This window comes from Periplaneta americana, chromosome 5 (genome assembly GCF_040183065.1).
Source record: "Periplaneta americana isolate PAMFEO1 chromosome 5, P.americana_PAMFEO1_priV1, whole genome shotgun sequence".
In the NCBI taxonomy this organism is placed as follows: domain Eukaryota; kingdom Metazoa; phylum Arthropoda; class Insecta; order Blattodea; family Blattidae; genus Periplaneta; species Periplaneta americana.
Window position 1 is genome coordinate 64,760,218 of NC_091121.1, and position 19,573 is coordinate 64,779,790.

Genomic DNA, 19,573 nt, shown 5'->3' on the forward strand with positions numbered 1-19,573 from the left:
GATATTGTTCCTTAGGTCATTAACTGTTCCTGGCTTGTTGGCATAAACCCGTTATTTAACATGACCCCATAAAAAGTAATCCAGCGGCGTTAAATCACATGCTCTCCACCACCACGCGAAAAAATGAAGCCCCTGAACTTCTCCCTCAAAAGGTCGACTGTTTCGTGAGCAGTATGACACGTGGCGCTATCTTGCTAAAAACGAGACGTTTCTGAGATCCGTATCTTCCAACTGAGGCCAAAAATATTCCCTTATCATAGCCCGGTATCTTACATACACTGCACATTTCACGTTATACACGAAATGCTTGGCGAACGGATGACTTTTTTTTATACTCAATTGAATGATTTCTACGCGTTGTGAAATGGTGTAACGTTCCATGATTATTTTCAACAACAACTGTAACGATGGGCAAAATATGACTGCTATATCTTCATAAACACAGCAGCTGTTATATTAAAAGTATGACACTCTTATTGGAAGCCCTATGTAATCGGATTTCGGTTTTTTGCTGTAACACTTTATTGTCGCCGTCTTTAAGTATAAGGAAGTTTATTCCATTTATTTCTCGAGGATTGTATGTTGTGTGAAGATGAAATTATTGATTTCTGTCTTTATTTCTGACGCAGGAGCCGCCCCCAGTGCCTCAGAGTCCTCCACCAGGTTCAGAGGATGAATTAGAACGCAGTACTGATGAGGAGCTCAGTGGTGACCTCTTGCAGGTTAGTTGGAATAATCATGTAGGCCTACAATATCGGATATCTACATTGAAATGTCTGAACTGTGTAATGTTATGAGAAAGTAAGTAATAAATATATGAAAAACTTGCCACACAATTTCTGCAACACATCAAGATATAGTAAAATGAGAAGCTCCTTATTTTCTCGCTTTGTAACATGTAGGATTTCGAGTCTGTACTCGATTTCCATCCATATTTGCTGTATATCGCCAGAGTGAACATACCGAAGTGTTCATAATTTTAGCTTGATTGTTTTTAATGTTCTTCAATTTAGTGGCACAAACTTCATCCTTGATCGAGCCTCACTGTAAGAAACCTTACTGTCCACACCTGTGGAGTAACGGTCAGCACGTCTGGCCGCGAAACCAGGTGGCCCGGGTTCGAATCCCGGTTGGGACAATTTACCTGGTTGAGGTTTTTTCCGGGGTTTTCCCCTCAACCCAACACGAGCAAATGCTGGGTAACTTTCGGTGCTGGACCCCGGACTCATTTCACCGGCATTATCACCTTCATTTCATTCAGACGCTAAATAACCTAGATGTTGATACAGCGTCGTAAAATAACCCAATAAAAAAATAAAAAAAAGAAACCTTATTACACATCAGTTGGCCTATCTTGCAGTGCTAATGATAGTAAGAACGTAAGGATTTATATTATTTATCGGTACTAGACAAGGAGACGTGAAAGAACCTTGAGAGGGACCGGCGTAGCTCAAGCGGTAGTCGTCTTTGCCTACGAATTCGTAGCTGCGCTCGGACATGGTTTCGCTACCATCTTGGGTTAATTACCTGATTGGGCTTATTTCGAGATTTTCCCCAACTGTAAGACGAATGTCAGGTAATCACATGCCGAATTCTCGCTTCACTTTATCAATTTCCATCTCTCTAACCGGCATTATTCAAATTACCCTGATGCATGTACACTTTGAAATGTATCAAGTGTGAATCAGCAGTTTCATTTGTTGGAGTTATAATATTCCATTGACGCTAAATAACCTAATAATTGATACAGAATCGTTAAATCACCGACTAAAAATGAAACCTTGGTATATTGCTGGTGTGTAAACAAATTTTCAGTATATTTTTATTACTGAGAACATTGTAAAATGCACGCGAGCGAGTGAGTGAGTGAGTGAGTGAGTGAGTGAGTGAGTGAGTGAGTGAGTGAGTGAGTGAGTGAGTGAGTCGATTTCGACTAAACATTGTGCAAATACTCTTCAAGTATACTAGAACATCATCTGATGTATAAAATTCGGCTTCAAAATATATATGAAACCATTCGATAAATACCTATGATTGAGGTTCTGGCTGATACGTACATCTATTATCATTTAGTATACATCTTACTTGACGATGTGTGTCAGGGAAAGAACAATAAAATTGTTTTTATACATCAGGGATGTCGAACAGCGCTCTCAAACTGTGAAATTATTAATACTGTTTCCTACCATAGCAGAGCTCAAACAACAGTCAGTACGGCCAATTTGAGTCGCAGTAGCAGTGTTCTGTACGTAGTGTGTTTATCAACTCTGGCGGCTGGTATGGATATGGAACGAAGATTCAATAATAAGTGGATAGATAGATATTTCTTTATCTTAAGGAACGGAAATACACATTACTTAATATGTAGAAAGGAATTTGGATACCTAAGCCATCATAATATTAAAAGGCATTTTAATTCAACACATTCTGAAGCTTATGAACCAGAAAAGTTACCCAGTTCCGCTCGTGAAAAGCCTGTAGAGGAATTGAAATCAAAATTGAATTCAGAGAACCTTCCATCATCATCATCATCATCATCATCATCATCATCATCATCATCATCATCATCATCATCATCGGGTGTTAGTAGAACAAGCTTGGTTCGTGTTACCTATAAAATTTTTTAAATTATTGCAACGTCTTCAAAGCTATTTACTGACGGAGAATTTGTGAAAGACTGTCTCATAGCTGTTGCAAACGAGATATGTCCGCAACATGTTAATGATTTTAAGTATAGGATAAGTTTGTCTCGTAATATTATTGCAGAGCGCATATCAGAAATGGGAGATAACTTGGAGTGACAACTGATAGCAAGAATGAAAAATGAGAGTTAGTGCAGCTCTTGATGAATGTACCGATCGCAAAGATACGGCGCAGCTAAGGGGTGTCGATTCAGATTTCAATGTTCATGGAGATCTTGTAGATGTCATTTCACTAAAGGAACGAACTCGAGGCGAAGATATTTTTGAATCTATAACAAAAACTATGAACAAATTTCAAGTCACGCTAAAAGTAATTAATTTTATACATCAAAACAGTTTACGTTTCTGAACTTGAAGTTGCATTGCTGCAACACATACACACAAAGTTGATATTTTATGGTTTATGATTATTATTATTATTATGATTTATTTACGTCACTAATGAACAACATTCATGGAATGATCCAGTAGATAAAACGCCATTATTATTATTATTATTATTATTATTATTATTATTATTATTATTATTATTATTATTATTATTATTATTATCAGCAGCAACATTCATCTCGTGTAGGCCTACATTCTTTGTTCATCAGAGTTTATCAAGTGCAAATCTAAAATGAGATTCTAATCAATTAGTAAGATGTACAAAATTTATCGAAGTACCAGCCGCCTCAGCTTCGCTTTTGTTTACTCCCGGTCTACCTGCTGTGTTCAACCGTTGCACGGTAAGGGAGGAGTGAAGGCTCTTCATTTCACAGCTCGAGAGCGCTGTTCGACATCCCTGATATACATGTGAAGTTTGATTAGTGTAATATATTACTAGTCAGGTTCATTCCATGGAAATAGTAACCTGAGTTACCATACAAAATTAATTTATATTATTAAATTTACGCTGTAATTATATAAATTTAAAACTTGTATAATTGGAAAAGAGTCATTGAAATGTTATAAGAAATGTTACAAATATCTTGTAATTATCAGAACTTAATTACTTGTAGAAAAACGGATAAATTGAGAATAAAATTCACTGCATGTAACCTGAGTTACCATGGAATGGCCCGTCTGCGATGTATACAATGGCATTGGAAAAGAACTCGTAAAACTACCACTTTATCTCCTGTCTTAGTTGCTTCATGAGTGATTCCATATTGGTGTCACTTGAGGTTCCAGTCTGTCTTTGGACAGTCGATTAAACAACAGCGTTCGATAAAGAATATGCAAAAAGACTAGACGCTTATTTATTTGAATTATATCAACCGAACTTTTTGAACAGTTTTCCAAATTGTAATTTCATGAATCTTTCTTGCATGAGGTAATGTTTGCACATTTGCCATGCTCGGAAAGATTGGCGTTGGATGTTGAAATGGAAGTACTATGAGTGTCAATATTGATGATTTAGTATTATTGCTTAGATAACCAAGCAATAAATCCGTCTGTATCCCAACCTATCCTAATCTAGGAACAATGCGCCATGTCATACTAAATATAACTATATGGTTACAAATATTTTCACACCTATTCCATTTTGTAATATTAGATAGCGTGCGTTATTCCGTAACAGCAGCGGAAAAGATGGTTGTACAGGGTGGACGTGAAATAACCTCGCAGATTGAAAGGGACGATAGGGTACACTCAAATGAATAGAAAATCTGTATTACCTTTTGTGATTAAATGCACGGTTAATTAGAAAATTAAGTTGGAAGTTTCAGCAGTCTGGCAACATCGCCGCTAACACAGTCGTCTTTCTTCTCGTAATAAAGATGTAAGAGGTCAACAAACTCAAGTCTGTCTCTGTATGAAGCTTCCCTACCTCACTTCGACGTTGCAATCTGCTCGCATGTCCAGTGGCTTGATATTAATGGGTCATTTAATTAAATTTACTTGAAAACCGTCCACGTTAATGAAATACGCCAGAGGGATAAAGTACTTTTTTTTTAGATTTTCTATCGATAAGGACAAAAATCACGATCGTACCGCAATATTTACCTAATAAGAGGATGTTAAACATTTGGGGAAAAACATGTTTTCCTGAGAAAACTATGACCTTTCCACCAATATGATATTACACTTTTTTGTTACATACAACATGAGCTATTCACTCTGAACATCTGCAGAGATATTTTCACTTCCACCCTGTATAAACAGGTTGGCAATGTTCAATAATCTTCCTATGCCAAAATATTTCTTCTCCACATTTTTCTGTTTTCCCAATCTCCTTATTCTAAACCATTCTGCTGCATTTATATAGTGATTTCCTCCAGCCATGTATTGTCGGACCATCGGATCTGTGCCCCTTCAGCGCTGTCGTCGTTCTTGAAAAAGTTAACGCCTATACTCACTCCATTCCACCCGCTTTCCTCCCACCACGTTAAACAGCAAGCCACGCCTTGCCGAATAGGGATGTTGCCAAACTTCCGTCAAACGTTATCATAAATAACTGGTCCTCCATGCTACAATATCATTTCTTTCAATCAAAATACATCTTGTATTTCTACATTTTTAAAACCTAAATCCCATGTCTCGAATCACTTTCCGCAGCATTTCTCTCCAACTTTGGAAAATATTGTCTCTCGCAGCCTTCAGTAATTTCTTCAATGTTGGAACTTCTTTCTACACGGTATAAAATTCTTGTGTCTTTCTTCTTAAAATACATCGGTTCATATCATCTACAAGAATTAAAGGTTCCCTTGGTCTGTTCTTCCCTGGCGATTCTAGCTTTTCATCTCCTGCACAGCCTCCCTCTCTCCTTATTTCCTTTGTTAGGCGCTCTGACCTGCCTATATAAATTATATAAAAATGTTGTATTATTAGTATTAGTTAAGTAAGCAATTTTAATACGCAATCAATTGAAATAAAATAAGCCCCACCTGTGATCGCAGCTGCTCTTTTCGTTGCCTGATTTATAGGAAACAGATATTGACCTATTTGTTTCTCTTCATCGCAAAATGCTACTATGTACTTGCTTAATAATATTTATTTCGCCACTCCTTGCTACAGTTTCTTGTTGAATTGACAACACTGGACTGCAAGTGCAAATAAACTGTCCCGCAAGAAGGCTCAAAATTGTGAGTAGTAGGAGAGAGAAAGGGAAGAGCTAGAAAAGAGAGAGATAGGAATGCAGGAAGAGAAATGAATTACCGAGGCTGAGAAGGAATTAGGGTTCAGTTTGCATATCTTACGGGGACACAGATCCGATGGTCCCACAATAACCCCCGGCCTTCTCCTGTTCCCCCTTCCTGTAGGCAACTATTCCATCTGTCTTAATAGTCTGTCGTTCTCCATCCTCCAAATATAATCTTACCAATTTAACTGTTTACTACGGATATATTAATATAGAAGTCTGATAAATCTAATAATCCATCTTTCTAATTTCCCAATTTCTTATGTTATTCAATTTTGAACATCATGAAGATTTTCTGAAAAAGTGAATTTCTGTAGATTCTAATTGAGATTTAACTTTTGAATTTAATATGCTCCTCTCCTGAAGAAGCAAACTTCAAACAAAAATTCCAGTCCTCCAGGTTGGGGGTCGAAGCACACTCAGAAAATGAACTATTGCTACGTTTTACCGATTCTTCACCATATGAAAACGCAGAATTACTGCACTGAAACTCCATATTACGTACATCGTAGTAATATCATAAAGCCTAAGTAATCACTTTGTGATTCAAGACGGCGCCGTGTTCCGTCGGACCTCGACCATTTAGTCACTCGTAATGAGTGCACCTCTGTACTTGTGGTTTGGTTGGATATTGTCTACTGTCACACATACTGTGGCACGGTACATGAGGGTAGGCCAACAAAGAGGAACACAGTAGGTAGAACTTAAAATGAGGGGGATTCAATCCGGCATCGGAACTTGAATCCGGTGTGGCTTAGTGGATAACGTGCCAGCACGTAAAGCTAGAAACCCGAGTTCGAGTCCCGGTGCCGGAGAGAATTTTTCTACGTTCTACCGATTCTTCACCATATTGCTAAAAAGCCCAAGATAAAGTAGCCGGTTGGAATTTCAGGACGGATACAAAAGCTACGAAATAAGAAGAAATGATACAAAGTCCTAATAAATTAGGAAATGGAAAAGGCACATAACTGTTACAGTAAAATTGACGTAAGAATGTGACAGGAGATTTGAAAAAAAAATGCTTATGATTGCGTATAATGTCTGTACAGGAATTAGAGTAATGGAATTGGGATAAATGGCGGCCGGGTTGCTCAGTGGATGGGGCTACGGACTTGAAGGTCCGGGGTTTGATCCCCGGTGGCGATGGGATTTTCTCGTTACCAAACTTTCAGAACGGCCCCGAAGTTCACTCAGTCTCATATTAAATTAAGTACTGAGTCTTCCCGGGGTTAAAAGGCGGTCGGAGCGTGGTGCTGACCTTACCACCTCATTCTAGGTCCGAGATCAAGAAAGCGTGGGGCTCCAACTCCATGCCCCATGAGCCCTCAATGGCATGGGAAGAGGTTACCTTTACCTTATTTAGGATAAATAAATAAAATTTGCTGTAAGGATTCAAGTGAGTCTAATGAACAAAATAGGCTATGAATATCAGTCAATCCTCAAACAGTAATAATAATAATAATAATAATAATAATAATAATAATAATAATAATAATAAAATAAATATATACCAATATAATAAATAACTCGCTTAATTCTTAAAAACAATTCCTCTGGACATAATGTGTGTAAAACATGTTCAATATTGAATAGGCCTACTTAGTGCCATTTTGGTAATGAAATTCATAGGGAAACTCTACAGGTTGCAAAATTTACGAAAATGTTATGAACTATTTGATTTTTTGCAAATGAGTACATATGTTTTTTCAAGTATTTCTAAGCCGGGCCTATGTAGAATTTGAATGGGTGAGTATGAGCTAGTCCAAAAGGCACACTTTTAACAAAAATAGATTTTTTGTGCGAATTATTTTCTTACGCATACGGGAAGCTAATAATAGTGAAATATTATAAAATTTACTCAACAAATGGCGTAAGAATACGCTGAAGAAATTATGATACCGCATCTAATAGTATTGTACTCTAAACTTTTAATACTCTCTCCTGTAAAATTTTGTCCGCGTTTCTTAGGACTATATATCATTCTCGCCCCTTCTCGCCGTCATATGTTTCATTGTTAAAAGTAGGTCTACAATATCTATGTATATATTCAATCTGAATTTGGCATGACAATTTTGAGAAAAATGTAGAACCAATAACATTGTGTGATGTCTCAATCGAAAATTTAAATCAAGTGCATTGTATGAAAATGTTAATGGGGGGGGGGGGGAGGGAATATGATTCCTATTGCGTTGCAAAGTGATCCTTTCATAATGAATGCCCATGGCCGTTCAAGGAAACATGGTAGGACTTATAGAAATATTAGTGTTTCAAGAAATCAAAGACGCGTGTCTATATAAATGGCGTTCGTACCGTGATCAGTGCAACAAGACGGGAAATTGTAAATGAAGGCAGTGCAAACATTATGATGTAGGTCCAATAAATGATGCATGTAGTCATTGTCAAGCATTTCATTTTAAAGGAATGGTTGTGAATTGCCACAACGGTTTAGCGTCCTTTCCTCAGCCGTGTATATTGAACAGAGTGAGCCGTAAGTATTGTCATTAATTTCAAGAGATTATAATTTGAGATATACAAATTTGCTCGTTGTTGCTTCTTTTTCGAGATAAAAATTATTTTATATGAAACTTTTCATAGCGTGTTTTGGGAAAGTAATTGATTGAATTCCTAACATACTCATCCAATTTAAAAGAGCATTGTATTATGATAATAAATGAGTGAAAAATTTTTAACTTTGAAAAATTAATTTGCAGAACGAAAAGTTGCATTTGTTCGAATCAAAATTTTGCACATTTGACGGACAAAACTAAAATTATTTGAATGATATGTTATCATAATACATAGCTCTCTTAAACTGACTGAGGATATTGGGAATTCAATCAATGGCTTTCCCAAAACACGCTATGAAATAATTTTTATATCGAAAAGGAAAGAAAAACGAGCAAAATTGTATTAAACTTTTTTGTTTGAAATACCTCAAAGAGTAACCCCTGAAATTAATGACATTACTTACGGTTCATCTTGTATGCTAGATAGAGAATCGTTTCCAGAATGGTTCATGGTGAGTGAAAGCATCAACGAATGTAAAAACCAAAATTATTTCACAATCGTGATGGATATTATACTGGTACTAAAAAGTTGTTTTTAATTAATGGAGTGTGCTATTTCTTGTCAACTGACAAGGCGAAATTAGTTTTTGTTACAGAAATAAAACCATTATAAATATACTTTGGTTTTAACTGCACGGTGGGTACGACTTTTTTTTAATAATCATATTTTTACCTTTTACCTTTTACTGCATATGATAAAGTTACAGGTGTAGATGTGTATTGTTTCGGTTAAAAACACTGATAATTATGAACTTTCCATAAGATACAAATCAATGTTGATTGAACACTGCTCTTTCCTTATTTATAGCTGATGGTTCCAGTAGCCACAGAACGCCTCATTGCCTCACATCAGACACCATCTGGTGATCTGACGGATGATGACCTGGAAGAAGAAGAAGTGGCAGGAACGTGGGCAGCTGATATTCTCCAGCTTCCATCTTCCCTTGAAATGGACATACGCGTTCACAAAGGGGCTGAACCTCTTGGTAAGAACCAGATAAATGTGTTTAATCTTTGTTTTTTTTTATCGAACGGCATGAAGTATCTCATTAATTGAACAGTGTTTAAAATGTATCAATATTCAGTATGAAATTTTAATTTCCTCATTATCCATTGAATATCGTAAATATCTCATCTTCCGTTAAACGACTCAAAACGTTTACTACCGCTGAAGAATACACGTCATAATATATGTACAGAGTGATTCATAAAAACGGATGGTTTATAAAATTGTCTCATTTGCGTTTGTTGGCAGCTATGAATGTGCAAATACTTTGTAAATGTAAAGTATCTCTGGGAGAATTAATTGCCCTCGTAGTAAATGTTGTTTTCCTGCAGACACATGCTTACCCGTCGGCCGTCGTTTCATGTTTCTGACAGGTCGATGCAATAATTATCCTGTTGTCAGTGCCATTTTTTTTTCGGTAATGATGCTGGTCTTCAAATCATCAATAAAGTAGTTCTTCGTAGGTTTCGCTAAACTCGACAAATTCTTATAAATTACTCTGTCGTTAAAGAAACATCTGATTAGGACGAGAGACTAACGACATATGACATGATGCTACGCCTTGTTGAAAAATAATAATCCTGAGACAGTTCATTGTCCTCCAGCTGCTTAAGAAATTCTTAAAAATTGTATTTGTACTGGTCTCTGTTCATAGCAGCTGAAAAAAATGTGTCGCCACTATTAGGCTTGCCGAATCTGCATACCAAACTTAAACAATATTTTTTCAATTGTTTTTTTTTACGAGCTGTATCAACTGCAGTGGTTGTCTAGCGTCCGGATGGTATGAAAGTGCTAATGTCAGCGAAATGAATCCAGAGTCCAGCGCCGAAAATTACCTAGCATTTGCTCTTAATGAGTTGAAAAACCCCGGAAAAAACCTCAACCAGGTAATTTACACAACCAGGATTTGAATCCGGCCCGCTCGTTTAACAGTCAGGCATGTTAACCATTAATCTACAGCGGTGGACACTAAACAATTTTCTTCATGAATACCGTGTGGGTTATGTGAGACTCAAACCTGTGTATTTTGAGAATTCAAACAGATGGAACCAGGCTCTCATCTGTGAACCATGTGATGTAGCCGCACAATTATTTAAGCCAAGAACTCGTTTTTTCTTATCCAGCTCCTGCAGTTAGTGAGCAGCAATAATCCTGTGTGGTCTCAGTTTCTCTGCTTTTGTCACCCTTTGACATGTGGATTAGGATTAGGCCCTACCACGCATACTGAGACCAGGGAATGCCTTTCGAGCGACATCAAATTTTCATGTGTTTCTTTTGAGGGAAAGTCTTTTTGAGCGACTTGGAAGATTTATCCGGTAATTTTTGAATGGACTGTACAGACTGTACAAAAGAACTGTCATGACATCCCCTTAGTATACGCTCTCCTTAGAAATAAAACAGAAAAACGTACAGATCCAATAAAACAAAATCTTACCGAACACGGTGGTGTAATGGTTATCATTCCCACCCTTCGTTCGGGAGGTCCGGGATTCGATTTCAAGGACTAGCTATCCTGACGAGATTTTCGTTGTTCCCCAAGTCTCTCGAGACGAATGCTGAGAAAGTACCAATTTCAAGAACCACGGCCCGACCCCTCACCTATCCTCATTCACCATCACTTGTTAAATATCATCTTATCATCTCCCTGCGGCACACCTGTCATCTGTCCGACAGAGTAGCCCATTCTGTTTAACTGTGTCCGATGATACAAAGGTAAACTACTGTCATGTGGTAAAACGCAGGCAAAAAAAAAATAAATAATAAATTACACTGTTTATGTCAGACTTTATAAAGTTTATTTGCGTACCCCTTTTGTGTTTTCATCTCTCTTAATACTTAGGCCTACCCATTTCTGATTTATTGTTATTCGATAGCTTTTATTCTTGCTTATTAGTTTACTTTCGCCGTAAATGTGGCTTAACAGTAAATTCTTGTTAAATGAGACTTTGAATACATTCTACATAATATGTATTTGTACAGGTTTAAGCGTAGACTCCGTAGACAAAGGTGTGAATGGGATGCTGGTTGTGGCCGTAGCAAGTGGTGGGTGTATAGCCCGAGATGGCCGCATCGTTCCTGGAGATTATCTGTTGACTGTTAATAATGAGAGCCTTCGGAAAGTTACCAACTCACAGGCTCGTGCAATTCTGCGACGGACACAGCTTCTCTCAACAGACATCAGGTATGTTATGATTTACATATTTAATATTATATTAGTAAATTAGTCATAATAATTATAAGGCATAAAAATTAATAGTAAGCGTCTTGAGGTTATACAACCGTGAATATCATAATATATTTATGCATGTTTGTGATACAATTTACTTGATCTCACTAAAAATTGTAATCTTGTAAAACTTTGACTTGTTCCACACCTTAAAGCTGCAATGCTAATGTAAGTTCTATGGAATACAACAAATGAAGTGAAATTTGCACATTGTCACTAATGTTCTAGGTACGTTTATTCACGATGCTAATAAAACATAACCTTACGTACGAGTACCTACAAGAGAAATTTTCACACATACTTTGGAGCGGATATTTACATTATTTCGCTGAAGTGGAGAATTAAGTAGACCTACAACAGGTTTGAGATGTGCCATTATGATGTTAACTGATAACCAAGTAGAATCAAGTACACATGGGCATGACGTTTAACTGTGACGTCGTTACGAATAAAAATTTGGTTTTTCTCTCTCCCTCTGTCGTTCTCAAAATCTCAACATTACCGAGAGGTAGCGACAAGGTTAGGTAGGGTTTGATGAGATATAGTCACAGTCTACTATATAGTGCTTCGCGCAAAAATGATGCAAGTGAATGTTAGGTCCGTTATCCCTCTAATATATTCTCAAATTAGTCGATTTCAACAGTATTCTCTGGACCACATCATGTTTCTCCCTCATTTCTCTGTGATAATGTTTTATGATTTCTTCGAAAACCTGTAGGCTATTTTCTTCAAAACTATGGTTCTTCTATGGCGATCATCGCCGATCGAACAACGTTGGCCATGATCGCTCAGTCAGCTGTGGGTGATCGCTGTAGCTCGCGCTGAACATTGTAAAGAAACCAGCTCTCTGTATACTTAGAGCTAATCGAGCGGCATAAAAAATCCACGGTTATACTCACTTGACTAATGCAGTGAATTTTTAAAGAATACAGTGACGCATTTTACTAGCAACATTTTGTTTCTCTTTTGTTTCACATGGCTCGGTATGTCCTGGTGACTAGTGGCGAGCGTAGTTGGCGTAAGAATACTGTCGGCATTATCCACTTGTTCCAAAACTTTCTAATTCTCAGTAGAACTAGTAGTAGACTATTTTAAGCGATATGAGGCTTCCATATCTCATAGTTTGTGATAGACATCAAGATCATGCAATAATAAGTTTCGACAGGTGTAATTTAAGTGTATGATTACTCTATGAATATTGTTAAGTGTGGAGGGTAGTTTTAAAATAATATTAGTTTCCCATTTATCATTAATTTCACATTCATTCATTAATAATATTTATTCTTAAATTAAAGAATTTTAAGTTGTACACTAATGCACCAAATACTACGCTAAAGCCATAAAATAATCATAATTCCTTTAACTTCTTCAACATTTATAGAGAGTAATCTAATTTTCATTGTACCGTCATAATACAAAGAAATAATAATTTAACTTTCTGATCATACAGAATTGCAACAAATTGTTTTTGATATTGCAGAGTAAAGATTTCGAGATTTGTTCGAATATACCATTTCTTTTTTGCACACGTTCTGAGAATATGATTCTAGATATTACATCTGTCGGTTTGTGCATTATAATTTTTATCCCTGATCACAACCATATGTAACAGATTTCTTAGGCTTTGACGGCAACAACTTTTATCAATTTCACTATGCTGCCATCTAGCTACTGCGTAAGAAATCACGTTATAATTATTCTCTTCCACATGTTACCATTTTTAACATTGGGTTGGCCAATCTGTTATATATGTGATCAGGGTTTTTTTATTAAAAGAGGTGTGTGCGTGAGTGCGCGCGTCATAATTTATAAAAGATTACAATCATGTCTGACACTTCGTGAGAAATGGTTACGTACTGTACTTCTAAAAGTATTAAAGAATTCGTGACGCGGCAGCCCATGTAGGGCTAATGCCGATCAGCCTACTGTTGCTCTCACATCGTGATGCCCCAGCAGAGATGAACGTTCATTAAAACGGTATGGGGGTACCATGTGGTCAGCACAATGATCCCCAATCATTACATCTGGTTTACGAAACCGAACTTCGTTACTCACTGTAGGCCTAGTTTCTCAAATTCATCCTGATGCTGGATGGGCACTGGTCTCATTTGCAAATGTCTTCCCCCATGCGAACTCAAACCAGCTCTCATTCCTTTATTGTTAATCTAAGACATGATGCCTTGGACCACGCAGCTACAGCGAGGTACTATGAAGGATTTACGAATACAATATTTTCAGAGTTTATGAGAAGGGATGAATGAAAATTTGGTAATTTTTGATGAAAAATAATTTTTTTTTGGTGAGTTTTTTTTTGTATTTTTTTTATAGAAAATGAAGAGATACCTACTTTACGCTTTGACGAAGTTTTACAACCATACGGGCGTTCTGTAATTAATTACGCCATCTTTAAAAAGGCTGTGTTCGTTAAGTTTAAAATGCATGCAAACTTTTAAAATCATTTTCCCATACTTTTTTGCCCACTTCTCTGCATTCTCATTACTATGGATTCCACAGATTTTATGCTAGGAAGCTAAAATTTTTATTGCATATTCTTTAAGGCATACTTAACAAAGTTATGTTTGTATTTAAGAAAATAATATTACTATAATAATAATTTTATAATCAAAAAATAAAATGTGTGTTTGCACTCTGTAAATTTGTTTAATTTGAATATGAATAGATTTAATTTCTTTTTCCTATATTTACAAAGTAAAACTAAAAAATATGAGAACATAGAAACTTTCTAAACAGAACAAAAAGGTATTGTAGAAAAAACTTCTGGCATAATGCTTAAAATTTGAGGGAGAAGAAACATTTTGAAAATATGCAAATAATAATAACTCTTAAACTACAGACCTTATGAACATAAAACTTAAACACATCATTACTGATATCAATAGGAGTATGTGTACAAAAAAAAATCGTCTCTAGCATAAAAATATATAAAACAGAAATTTCATCCATCACCCCTCCCCCCTTAAAGAGATTTACATGAATTACTTTTACAAATTAACATAATCTTAGACGTTAGGGAAATAGTATGTAGGGCTTATTTTCTTGTTGAACCATTTGTGGGGTATTGCATAATATGTAATTTTAATTTCTTTGTCAGTTGGTAGTTAAGGATATTGAAGTCTTATTAGCAAACTAATGGATGAGGGTGGAGGTGATGTTCGTGGTATGGGTTGAAAGCAGTCTTTATTGTTATTTTGCGTTGTAGTTCCTCATGGCAAAGGTTAGGGAAGTAGAGAATTCAGACAGTGGGAATGTTGCATTGTATTGAATAGATACTTGATTCTTACTTAATATAGAGTGTATTTTAATTGTTTCATAATATGCTCATGTAAAATGTGAAAGTAATTAATGATATTTGATGTCACACATTTTTAGCTCAATGATAGTAAAAATTATTTTTCTCTACAGTCTAAGATTACCGAACATATCTTATCTTATCAACAGCACGTTTTCTTCATTAATCAGTCTCTCAACTCTTGTCACTTGTTAGTATTTACCTTGTCGAAGCAAAGTTATTTCCTCAGGGCTGTCATGGTTTCGAGATAGTGCAGGTCACCCTATGCAAATGAGACAAATTGGATAATAACTTCCTGTCTGCACTTGGAAGCCTCACAAGTAGCATCCTATTAATGGTAACAGGATTACCAACTAGTTACCGTGAAGTAGCACACAAGCGACAAACATGTAGTAGTGTGGTTGCTATATAGAAGAGGGATTTATTTCAGAACAGAGGTTCGAGCACATTATGTTCAGTGGTGAGAATGATTTTTTGTATGTGACTGGATGAAGTTGTGAGACTGTGAGTTGTGTTTGTGAGAGTCACTAAGGCTATTTTACATCTCGAAGACTTATCCTATAATTCATACCTGTTAATTATATATATATTTTTTTCGTTTATGTAGATTTATGGAAATATAAACGAGATGTGTCTTGGACTCTTTCCTTTGCTGAAGAAGTATATAAAAATTCGCAACGTTTCGAAGGATTGATCTGCTTTCATATTTGGGGGATTAAAAGGGTGACTTAAATTCACGTGGATTTAGCCATTTTTTTGCTATTAAACTGTCAAAGGATAGAGTGTCCTTTTCATTTCCGTTGTTGATTTGAATACGAAAGTAGATCCAATTTTTGATGCGTTGTGAATTTTTATGTAGGTACTTCACGAACAGTGGAAAAGGCCCAGGCTTCAAGTCTTCACCATTGCTTTCTTCACCATTTAGAACGTTGGAAATATAAATAATTTATAGCTCCACTCAGAATGTTTTTCTAATTGGGATTGGCAAGACACACAGATTTTGACATTAACAAAATTGATATTCTCCTTATGCACATTTAAGGCAATGTCTATATTTTCTGTCCTATGAAACTGAAACTTTTGTTACAGCCCATGTGAACTTGCATCACATACATTTTAATTCTGATATCTCAATTAATTTTTAAGTTATTAATTTGTTTATTGCATGAATTAACATCGTATTATAATATATTAGGCTGCTGTAATATTCATAATTCAAATTATATGTCCTTAAAAAAAATGTTCTTCTGAGTAAGAAAAATGACGTTCGATTTTTGCATTTAGAAAGCAGTTTTGAGAGAAGAAAACGGCATTCTAGTGTTTTATATTTAGCTTTTTTAAAACCATTAGAATTTTAACAATTGATAGTCACAACATTTTCATTAGTACAATAAAGAGGGTACGTCAGTTTATAACAATGAACTTCTGTGCAAAATTTCAGGCCATTTGAAGAAACAATTTATTCACTAATGAATTTGGAGTCTAAAATGTGCTGAAAAAATAAAAAAAGTTAAAAAAAAAGACTTATTATAAATAAGAACACAAACATAACCTTAAAACTTCTCAGTTGTTTAAGTGACTTAGGGGTGAACAAACTATAGATTATGAAAGTTAATTTAAACTATTTTTGGAACAGTTGACGAAATTTTTATTTTTATTATTGCTGTATTTTAGTACTTTCACCGATTCATCACCTTAAGCCTGATAAGAAACTCGTACTAATTTATTCCACCATTGTATGTACATTTTATAATGCTTAAGATGGGTTAAAGAGATTTCATTTAGCTACATTTGAGATTCCCTAATTTTGCTTTAAGTCAAGTAGAATATCAAAGTTTGTGCCGTGTGATAACTCAAAAACAAGTTTGACATTACTGCTCTTTCACTGATATGCATCAGATTACAAATTAGAGCTTCTTCGTTTAATAGAGCTGAAACTTTATTTGTATATTTGAATCTAGATATAAATGTAGTCTACTGTAGTATCTGTTTTCCAATTAAATTGTAATACAATCTTTATTTATGATTGAGTTCAGTTTCGTAATACAGTTTTACAATATCTTGAAAAACAGTTAAGATCTTTTGTTAGAATGCTTTCAGTATAGTTTTTTTTAATTATATTGCTTCCAGAATAATTTAATTGTGTAATTATTGTAGTTTATTCTTAGTAAGATTGTGTAAACGGCTGTAAACCACAGCATAGAGAGGAAGTGAAATAGATCAAATCTTGTGTCTGTGAGGAATGCATTTCAAGATTTGGTATGCTTACAGCATAACATACATCCCAGGGGAGGCAGCTGCGGCATATAGGAAATCTTTACAAAACACACAGCAGCCTGGTCTGGTACCTCCTCGGAAGCAGTCCATACAGATATCTCCAAGGTAAGTGTCAAATATATATAGCATGCTGCATTTTTTCTTGTGCATTATGAATTTGCGAAATAGAAATGCGTTAGTATTAAATTATATCCTTTATATATCCTCCAACTTTTTATTTAAATAATTTTTTTCGTTAAGTCTTACATACATAAATAAAATGATAAGCAAAGAGCACCCACATAACATATTCTAGTTAAAAATGAATATTAACAGAAAATAATAAAATATATCATTAAATATATAGAAGAATTTTTATGTTTTCAATATTTGGAATATGTTGGAATACATTATTTATCTGTACCTCATACTCATAGTATACCATTTAGGGACATGTCCTTCACCGCCTATGCACATATAGATTGGAATATTGATTCGAGAATACAGATCATAATGTGATTTCCCTGAGATTATTTGCATATATACCAAAAAGTTAATTTTCAGTACCAGTACTAGTAATATTAGGAAACATGTTTCCAGGTATATACCCTACATTTTTAAATAATATGGGTGCTCATTTGCTTTCTTATCTATTAAAAATTTATTAAACAATACTGCACTAGTTTTTTGTTCATATTTAGTTTTTCCACAACACATTTATAAAATGAAGTGAAATGCTTAGGTATGAGAGTTTAAGAGCATCATTATTTCAGCATTGAGTTTTGCAAACACATTTGTAGATGCGCATGTAGCTTACTCGTATCATAAATCAGTATAGTTGAAGCATAGGCTTGATATGGTCTGAAAAAAAGTGGACACTTGGAATTGTTCGTTCTCTCATTAGCGTATTTTTATCCTCCCCCACCTCGTCGCACTATTGTATTTAATATATTGTTCAGAAAATTTGGATTTTGTGAAGAGAATATAATCGTAGGTACAAATTAAATGATGAAAATGAGAATTATCTATAGTAATGCATTGGACATTAAATTTTGTGCATTTTTCATAGCTTCACTGTAAGACAGAAAATATCAATCATGAAACAAAGCATGTAACTGTCATGATAAATACGTGAGAATCTTCATAGCAGTCACCTTAGTAGAATGTAGTTTTCCATAATAATTTGAGTACATAGTAAGCTCTTAAAGATTAAAATAAAACATTGCAATTTTTGTATAAGAACAAAACTGATTAATGCTTTAAATAAATTTGTACTGGCAAGGGAACGGTCTTGTTTCGAATTTATTATTTAAAATGTTGATACAGACTAGAGTTTTAATACTAAGAAAGAGAGAAAACGCATTCAACTGTGTCACAAAATATTTAATGTATTCATATTGTTTATTTTATTTCTCTCTTATTTTATTGTTTGTGTTCATAGTTTCATTTGTTACTTACATTGTTTGTAAAGTATGCATTGTTCATAGTGGCAAACTGTAAATACAGGGAGCTGTTATTGTCATTTCGAAAATAAATTATGTATACCAGTACCTACCTTCGATTGAGATTCTGGCTGATAAGTACATTTATTATCAGGTAGTACATCTCACTTGATATGTGTCAGAGGAAGAACAATTGTTTGTATACATCTTAAGTCTGATTAGTGAAATATGTTACTAATCAGTGATGTACTGGTATGCAATGGAGGGGCAAAGGAACTGGCTACCCTACCCCATTATCTACTGACTTAGTTGTCTCATGAGTGATGCCTTATTGGCGTCATTTATTAGGTTCAAACCTGCCTTCGGACAGTTTACTAAACAACAACACATGTGATAGACTAGTCCACTGTAGTATTTTGAAGATGGAAAGGATAGTTGAATATAAAGAAGCCTTCATTTCAGCTGCCTGTTTTCTCAAATAGATGTCTCAATACTTAGTTTTCTTTCAACATAGTCGAGTATTACTATTTCGTTTGCTGTGCTTGTAGATGGGGGACTTGTCACTTTTCGAGCTAATCGTCATAAACCTGTCTTACCATCTGTAAATTGTAGTGGCAGTGCTTGAATATTGTCTAGAAATAACAGGCTGTCTTTCTGGGGTAGTACTGCTACTACTATACTACTACCGTTATCGCTATCTTGATGGATCTTTTTTTCATGAGAGCTGTTTTCTTCGTCTGCTGTTCTCTCCATTGTTATCATAATGGAAGACTGAATTGATTTTTATATTTCTGAATAATTAACTCACCCAAAAACTCTATCGGGCGAGTAGTAGCATCGCAGTTAAGACGTTATGCTAAAAGGCAGAAGGTCATAGGCTCGATTCCCGATGTAGTCATCGATTTTTTTTTCGTCTAATCCTTCAGCCTTACTATG

At 35.3% G+C, this 19,573-nt stretch overlaps 1 protein-coding gene across 15 annotated transcripts in view; it reads left to right on the forward strand.

Annotated features, from left to right (window-relative positions):
* Nucleotides 1-19,573, forward strand: part of LOC138699780 (multiple PDZ domain protein-like) — a 1,065,748-nt gene that overhangs the window by 553,301 nt on the left and 492,874 nt on the right. For all 15 annotated transcript variants that reach the window (XR_011332076.1, XM_069825918.1, XM_069825919.1 and 12 more), the window contains 4 exons: nt 630-722; nt 9,205-9,382; nt 11,383-11,584; nt 17,211-17,321. Coding sequence is in view for 14 of the 15 variants with exons in the window: in XM_069825918.1 (XP_069682019.1) it covers nt 630-722; nt 9,205-9,382; nt 11,383-11,584; nt 17,211-17,321 (584 nt within the window). In the remaining variant the exon portion in view is untranslated. The remainder of the gene's footprint in view (nt 1-629; nt 723-9,204; nt 9,383-11,382; nt 11,585-17,210; nt 17,322-19,573) is intronic.